Source organism: Eulemur rufifrons, chromosome 1 (genome assembly GCF_041146395.1).
Source record: "Eulemur rufifrons isolate Redbay chromosome 1, OSU_ERuf_1, whole genome shotgun sequence".
Lineage (NCBI taxonomy): Eukaryota > Metazoa > Chordata > Mammalia > Primates > Lemuridae > Eulemur > Eulemur rufifrons.
The window spans coordinates 45861675-45870203 of record NC_090983.1 but is presented as its reverse complement, the minus strand read 5'-3'; the positions used below and the strand labels follow the sequence as shown (position 1 = coordinate 45870203).

The 8529-nt window shown below is 37.0% G+C and overlaps 1 protein-coding gene across 1 annotated transcript in view; it reads right to left on the bottom strand.

The window, feature by feature from the left end:
- Positions 1–1674: 1674 nt before the first annotated feature.
- The window catches only part of FRZB (frizzled related protein), a 30029-nt gene continuing 23174 nt past the window's right edge, over positions 1675–8529 (bottom strand). The window contains exons 4-6 of the mRNA XM_069491882.1: positions 5556–5760; positions 5112–5175; positions 1675–2044 (exon numbers count right to left, since the gene is read on the bottom strand). Of these exons, the coding sequence (XP_069347983.1) occupies positions 1928–2044; positions 5112–5175; positions 5556–5760 (386 nt within the window). The 3' untranslated portion in view covers positions 1675–1927. The remainder of the gene's footprint in view (positions 2045–5111; positions 5176–5555; positions 5761–8529) is intronic.

The window sequence follows — 8529 nt, the reverse complement described above, 5'->3', positions numbered from 1 at the left end:
TTCATCCTTGCATGATTGTCCTTGTAGAAAGAAACACAGCACCATTTGCTTCATAAGTGTTTTATTTTCAGCACACCATAGCTTAGAAATTTGGTTGTACTGGCCAGGCGCAGTGGCTCATGCCTGTAATCCTAGCACCCTGGGAGGCCGAGGTGGGAGGATTGCTTGAGCTCTGGAGTTCCAGACCGGCCTGAGCAAAAGCGAGACCCCATCTCTACTAAAAATAGAAAAATTAGCCAGCATCGTGGCATGTGCCTGTAGGCCCAGCTACTCTTGGGAAGCTAAGCCAGGAGGGTTGCTTGAGCCCAGGAGTCTGAGGTTGCTGTGAGCTACAATGACGGCACTGCACTCTACTCGGGGTGACAGAGCGGGATTCTGTCTCAAAAAAAAAAAAAATTGTTTCTACTAATAGCACACTTGTAAATTTCAGGGGATTGAGACCCTCGAGTGATTGGCACAGGCTCTAAGGAACGGTCTGCAAATACAGACACTCCTCTACTTACCATGAGGTTATGTCCAGATGAACTCATCATAAGTTGAAAATATTGGAAGTCAAAATACATAAGGTTATGTCCTGATAAACCCATCGTTAAGTCAAATCATTAAGTCGAATCACTGTAAGTTGAACCATCGTAAGCTGGGGACCGTCTGTAAAAACATCCTTTGTGCGCCATGTCCTCTGGGGATCTCACTGCAGCTTAGGTAATGAGAAATGTGCATTTGGTTCAAAAGTCAAAATAACCTCTCTCCTGACAACCATAATTCCTTTTATTAGACATTTTTTACTGAGCATTAAACAGCACAAATCCAAATGATAAAGTGCAGGCCAGTGGCAGGCCTGTAACTTAGTCCAGCTCGGGTGTGAGTGTGCGCACACACACACGTACACAAATACAGACATACACACCAAAAAAAAAAGAAAACTTGCACATTTCATCATCATGTAATCTACAGCATTTCATAGCGCTATGTACTTTTTAAAAATAACACCCAGGTGCACATGCATATATAACTTTCTTTTCCTGGTCAATACAGCAAGTCTGATTTTTTTTTTTAAAGAAGAGAAAAAAAAAAAAAGACTTCCACCAATGCGTTTATTTAAAAGGAAGCAAATTAAACAGAACTATGGTGATAACAGCAGATGTCTAGTTATAATTCACTTCCTAAATGTGGATTAATATATTCATGAAAAATCAAATGTATTGCCAAAAGAAGAATGCTACTGTGAACACTCCAACGGCTACTGGTTTCAGTTGTGCTTCTCAATCAGGCAAAATGTTCTTTCTCCAGCTCCTAACACTATTTATTTTGCTTCCTGCCAATCTCAAAAATAATTCATCCTGTGTGTCATTTCCTCATAAATGCTTCCCGGTGCTTGATTGCTTTGCCTATATGGCATTTGATTTCAAACTGCCATTTTACCTTTATAAACATTTAGAACTTTCTAAGCGTGAGGAGAATGCCCAAGAGGCATAGGAAAATGAGGCCGTAATTAGATCAGCAGAGTATATTTTACAGGGTATCTAGCTTTCTGTGGCTAACAGAAATTTCTCTTTGCATCCAATACTATGTTCCCTATCTGGGTGCAAAACAGTAAATTAACATCTGGGGACTCCAGCAGAGAGACCTTAGTGTCAACATGTTTAATTTATTATTAATGCAAAAGAACAGTTTTCCTATGATTAGTGAAACAGAAAGCATATATTTAAGGATCTGCCCCCAGTCCATTAAAAAGGGGGTGACGGGGGGGTGGGGTGGGGAGAGAAAAGCAGAAAACAAAAGAGAAAATAGAAGTAATATCAGTTACCACATGATTTTTGTAGTAAACAATAGAATATGATGTGCAATAGTGCAATTTTCCTTTGCTAGTCCAGCAATGCAAGTCTGAACAGGAAGTTCACTGATGTTACTCTTTGCATTTCAGGATTTAGTTGCGTGCTTGCCGGGGGTTAGAGTTCCTGCCAGACTTCTGACTCTGAGTGGAATCACTAATGCTAGAATCACTTTTACTCAGTCCAAGATGACGGAGCTTCATATCCCAGCGCTGTGAAATTTAAAACAGAAAATAGTCACAAGCACATATCACCAGGGTCATCATTTCTGTGATTCTAACAGCTGGGTAAAACTGCAGAGTCAGATCTCTAAAGCACTTTACTACTTTTCCAAAAGTATAAAATCCATATCCCAGGGCAACAACAAAACTGATGTTATAATGAACATAATTCTGATTTTAAAAAGCACAGACTTGGCCATCTATAATGTATTCAGTAATGCTTTCATAGCAAATCTTAAACTTAAGATTTCCACGTCTGTGTGATGATACAAATGTCTACCTATATCTATGGGTATTTCCTGAGGTAACACACACAGGTTTAGTGCTTCACAGGTGCCCAACAAATGGAAGGTTTACAGGGAGAATTTGAAGCAAAGGCTATTTTTCATTCTCCTCTCCTAGGACACATAGGAACAAAGCCTTTTAAAATCTGTGTGATTTGAGCAGTGAATAAACCAGAGATTTTTTAGATGGATGAGGTCTTTCAAAAATATTTTTCTGAGTAATATCTACCAAGTGCAGACAAACAAAACAGACAAGGTCCTGCTCTTATTCTAAGTCTTATAAAGCAAGCATAGCCCATGTTTTCAATAACCACAAGCAAGTTTACTAATATTTCATATTAACAATGTCAACAATGCTTACATGTAATATAAATGGAAGTCATATTATGAAAGCATGTGGAGGGTATAAGGCCCACAGATGTACTTCTCAAACTTCAATGAACATAGAAATCACCTTGGGAACTTGTTAAAGTCCCAGATTCCTATTCAGTAGGTCTGAGAGGGGGCCCAGTGTTTTCATAACTAACAAGGTCCCAGGTGATGCCTATGTTGCTGGTCCAGGGACATTTTAAGTAGCAAGGAGCTAATGTCAGGTGGCCCAACTTCAAATTCCAATTCCACCACTTACCATGTGAAGTTCTTGAACGTATTAGACATTATTTAATCACTTACACATTGGAATTAATAATAGAATTGACTTATAAGACTGTTCTGAAGATTGATTTTTAAAAAGTATAAAGTGCTTAGCACATAGTAATTATTACTTTTCTATTACTTAGAGTAATTTTTCATGTCAGTACACTTCACTCCACAATCTTGTTTCGATATTTTAAAAACAGTCCGATTCTCAACTCCTCAAGGCAGTCCAAATATCTTGATTTAAACAGTCTGCTATAACAGATACTTAGGTAAAGAACCATTTGCTTGGAAAAACCATCATAATAAGGTCTTTTTAAAATTCTTGATCTATTCACTGAGACTAAAAAATCAGCTAAGGGCAACTCTGATTAAAAAAAAAATGTCCTTCATAAAACTCTTTTTTGTACCTTCTCAAATTGACTGGAGAACTAAAATGAGCACCTCACTAATTCTAGCCAAAAGGGATTTTCCATCCAAAACTTTTAGCCCTGAGTATCTGTATATGAATTAAAAATTGTTCAAGTTATGGGTTTATTTCTTCCCTTTAGCATGTTTAAATCCAGACTGAGAATATAAATGGCACAATACTAATATTAATTATTAATAATAATAACTCTGTGAGTCTCTGTAGAAAACAATAGGAAATGTGTTTGCCTTACTAAGAAACAGGACAAACAAGCCATGTGTCCTGTCAACAACACGATGACATTGTTTTGGTACCAAAAGGGGAGCAGTAAGGCTTGTTACATGCTTTGCAGCAGGGATGTTGAAAGCTCTTCCAACTGGTACAGGAATTTAGGACAAATTCCTGTTCTGCATTAGCAAGCAGAAAACCAAATTAAAAAGACAGTAAGAGATTCCAACATACTGAACAAGAACCATTTTTTTCCTCTAATAAACATCAAAGTAATTGAAGAGAGATGCAAATAGAGAATGCCTGCAAGCCTGAACTTGAAATATATCTCAGTTTTGACAAATATACTGGGGTGAAAGAAAGAACTTTCTAGAGGGTAGTTTCTCCCTACAAAAATAATGCCCTCTACATTTTTGTAGGTCACTTAAACCCAAACGTGTCTGCTGTGTCAAGTGCCAGATGTATAAGATAAACTGCCAGGGGGTGTTTAACTTACCCCGTAAATGTTTCCCAAGGCTTCAAATTCGCAGAAGGAAGAGGATGTATTATGTTTGGTACGGTTCCCACTCCCCCACCCCCCACACATCCTTTTAGATTCTTTGTCCCCCTGTGCATTTCCCCCCACATTCTTTTCTTTGAACCAGATTTGTTTAGTGCAGTGAGAAGAAATGAAACCTTCTATGATAAAGAAATTTACTGTGTGATTTTTTTATTAATGTATCAGTTTCAGAATTTAAGCATCATTGGCTTAAAAATAAAGCAACATTACTGCTCTAAGGACCTAATTTGGGCAGATCTCTTATATACATAAAGACAAATGCTGCTGCACTGTGTGCAAAGGAATTCGTGTCTATACATTGGACAACATTGGTATTCTCCTGCCTGTCGTTTATTCTCTCCCTCTCACAAACTGCAGTTTGTTCAAGGAAGCCATATGCCCAGTTAAAAATTTACATTTCCTAGCACAGCCTCTTTTGCACCTAGGGATGGACATGACTCCCAGTCCTGACCAGAAGTCCTAAGTAAAAGTTGCTGGATGAGACTCTTAGAAATCCCTTTCAGCATCCTTTTTTTAATTTCCCAAATGTAGATGTGATGCTGGAGGAGGAGCAGCCACCTTGTGACTTCCAGGTGAACACAAATACATGAAAGCAATACCCTTAAAAACAGTGGAACAATAAGCTCGGAAGAGCCTGGAGCCCTAATGATATAAAGTAGAGTGACACTACCAGGATGGACAAACTACAGCTAGACTCCTTGTTATGAGAAGTTAGAGAACTACAGTTAGCTCTATGATACACGTACAGGGAACTCATTCCTTAAATGAAATAGATATTGAAGACAAATTCAGTTCTTTGAGTTTTATGTACCTAAATATATGTATATTAGGTTTTAGTATTTCTTATGTAGTTGAAGGCAGCTTATTCCATTTAAATGACAGATAGCTGGTTTTCTACTTTTGTTTTTTGTGTATTACTTTGAACATAAGATAGAGGCTTACCTTAACTTTTTTACCAAGTCGATCCTTCCATTTCTCTGCTATAGAGCCTTCCACCAAAAGTAATCTGCATTTTTAAAAGAAGCAACCATTTTTGAAAAATTTAAACCTATACTGAAAAGTACATGGAATCATTGTCCAGAAATACTTACATGTTTATTCTAGAATAGGACAGCCAAGTTTTAGACCCATAATTCTTAACTATTTGTGATTAATAGACCTCTTTAGGAAACAAATGAAGTTACAGTCCCTCTGCCCAGAAGAATGCATGTATATATTTTCCTATCCAGTATATGAAATCAGGGGACCCAACTAAAACCTCTCTGTAATCCCCAAGAAGGTAGACAGATTCCAAAATAAGTACACAAGAGTAAGATCTCTAGAAAGAAATGCAATGAGTGCAGGACAGGCAAAGAAATCATTCTGAATCCTTAAGGAGTGAATTACCTGGAACGTTCCTCATCTTCGTAGCCCATGATGATATATTCCTCGTTAACATTAAGTGGAGGGCACAGGCAGCCAGAGCTGGTGTAGAGGTTGACGGTATCTCTTGGAATGTTCACCAGAGAAGCCTTTAGAATCTCCTTCACTTCCACCACTGCAGTCACGTCATGGCACTTAGTCTTTACCTCTTTAACTTTAGCTCGAATGACTGGGATAAAAGACAATAAAGCTGATATAGCAAGATGACCCATAAGAGGTGCCCTATTTAAAAAAGACAAAGTTGGCTTTTTTCTAGTCAATTCTTATTCACTTGATGTTCAGTGAAGAGGAACGTCAACCAGACATTATTGCCTTAGACTGTAGTGAGTGACATACTAAACAACACACCCGCCCCCTTAATGTTCCTGCCTGCCGCCTTTTCCAATTTTTGTGTACACATGTTTGTGTGTATATATGCATTTGTGTGTTCCTGTGTTTAATTTTGAGAAATCTATTTATATAACCAAAGGATGAATAATCTAATTATCTTTCAGAATATCATTTTGGATGTGTGTATATGCATGTGTGCAGTTCCAATTGCTGCCAACAGGAATTTAACCTATGTTAATTTTGCTATATGTAAAGACCTAGTACTCACATATGCTTTGTTTCCTTGTCTGCATTTTTCTACCAGGTCTATTAATAGATTTTCTTGAATCGGCAGGTCTCTTTAGTGTTATAAAGTTATCCTGTTCAATATTGTTCGCAAACTTACTCTGCGATCTTTTCACCTTCCTAATCTTAGCTCACTGTTCAGACGTTAGTTCTTTTCTTCTTTTGTGTCAGTACAGATTATCTTTTATATTCTCCTTTAGGTATACTACATTTTCTTCTTGAATAAAAATTGCCACCACTAGACCTTGCTTCCTCCATTTTGTTTTGACGTCAGACACTCCAACAGTCCTTCCCCTCATGTGCTATGGAATAAGTTAACATGTCAATTGCATTAATCTACCTCTCTCAATGGATATACTGGCACCTAATTTATCTCACAAGGGTCGGCTTTACTTTACAATATAATGACAAATTGCCTTCAGTTGCAAAGTCAAAGTATTTGACTCAGAATCCAGAAAGTACAATTCTGCTTCTTTTCTGTATCTCTCTCCTTTGGGAGAGCCAAATTCTTTAGATTCCTACTTCTGGTGAATGAGAAGCTTTAAAATGCCAAGAAAGAAGTAAAAAAGTCAATTAGTAAAAAGACAATGCATTTCCATGGGTAGGTACTCTCATTGCTCAAGTTCAGTATCCACGGACATTATGTAGAGGAAAACACAATTTATCCAAATGAATCCACTTTTTGCAAGCTTCTTAGGCACATATCTGTAAACCACTTTTATCTGGGTGCCTTCCCACATACTTTAAGGACTTTGGACTACAAAGGATTGGAAAAAAACAATCCATGAAAATATAAAGCCAGCTAATAAACCATTCCCCCACTAACGTTCCAACTTCATCACAGAAACTTGGTAATATTCTACCACTGCAACATTCATATGACAGACATTAAGTTGCTAATGAATTCGAAAAACTAAGACAAAACATTATTTTTGCTTCACAGGTATTTCAGTCTTCATAGAATCAGTTGCCTCAAGTATGAGAAATTGTAGCAAGTAAAATATAACTGCTCAGCTATCCCTGTTTGGTTCAACTTGCAAGTGGAGTCTCTATTTATGTTCTCTCTAGCCTGTGTTTTAACAGAAGATAAGATTGCCCTTTTTGAAATGTCACTTGGGAGAGCCAGATAATAAATTCTCAACCCCCAGCTAGCAGACATTTTTTTGTGTCCTGGCTTAAGCAAATGTGCTTCATAGCATCCATCAACTATTAGAGATTAGTGAACTGTGCAAATGTTCTCAAACTAATGATTTATTTACCCAGTGTCTATTATTTTCATTAGAAATTTTTAGTACATGTACCCACTCCAAAATAAATATCTCTGTACAAGACCTACTTTTTTAAGTAATTTGTTAAAGCTCAAGAGTTTTTAACTGAATTAATCTGAATGAAGCAGAGGTTTTGTCTGAATCGCCAATTGCTCCCACCTCCTCTTTGTTTTAATAGACACGTGCAGACATATAAGATAAAAATGAACATGTTTTCAAAATAAAAATATATTTATTTGCTTTGTAGAGTTTTCCTTCTATTTAATCATTTGAGTGCCTGCCTTCCCCAAAGAAGATGTAAGTCAGTCCCAAACAAATAACAGTCCTCAAATTGTGGTGCAACCTAGTTATTACATGGCTAGGAAAAAGAAATTAGACTCAGAATCTAATTGTGATCCATATCCCATTTTGTTTTACAATATTCATTCAACTAACGTCTCTAAAATCTTCTCCTTTCATGACTGATATTTCAACAAAAATGAGAGCATCAACCATTGAAACATAAAGTAAAAACTGATATTAAGTAAAAATGTTGATTTACTATATTCCATAGGCTCAGTCCCTTATTTATCCACTGGAAAGCTCCACTAACTGCCCTTTCTAAATATAATGACTCTGTGTACATAAATTATACACACCAGTACCCAAAAGTACATTATGAACAATCAAAGAAGGGACAACTTGGGTTCAATAATCATTGATAAAATCAGGATAACACATCTCATGGGGCAGTTGAGAAAATTAAATAAGATAGTGTATGGAAACCACTTAGCACAGTTCCTAGCACAAAAACAGCAGGCTTTTTCATCCTTTAATTAAATTTGTCAGCTACATTCAGACTGGTAGCTCTTTCATGAATATTTAGTTTACAAGAATGTCAGATTTTTAGGTCAAACTAGATAACAAAACATTTCTTTAATTGAATAACAACAACTTCTGTGTTACTTTCCAACACTGTTGATGTTTTCCATGGGATAGTCTGACTGAAGAAACCAAGTGTGACCCTTTTAACCATTCCTCATGCATCACAGAGCTCTTCTGTTGACCCCAACGTA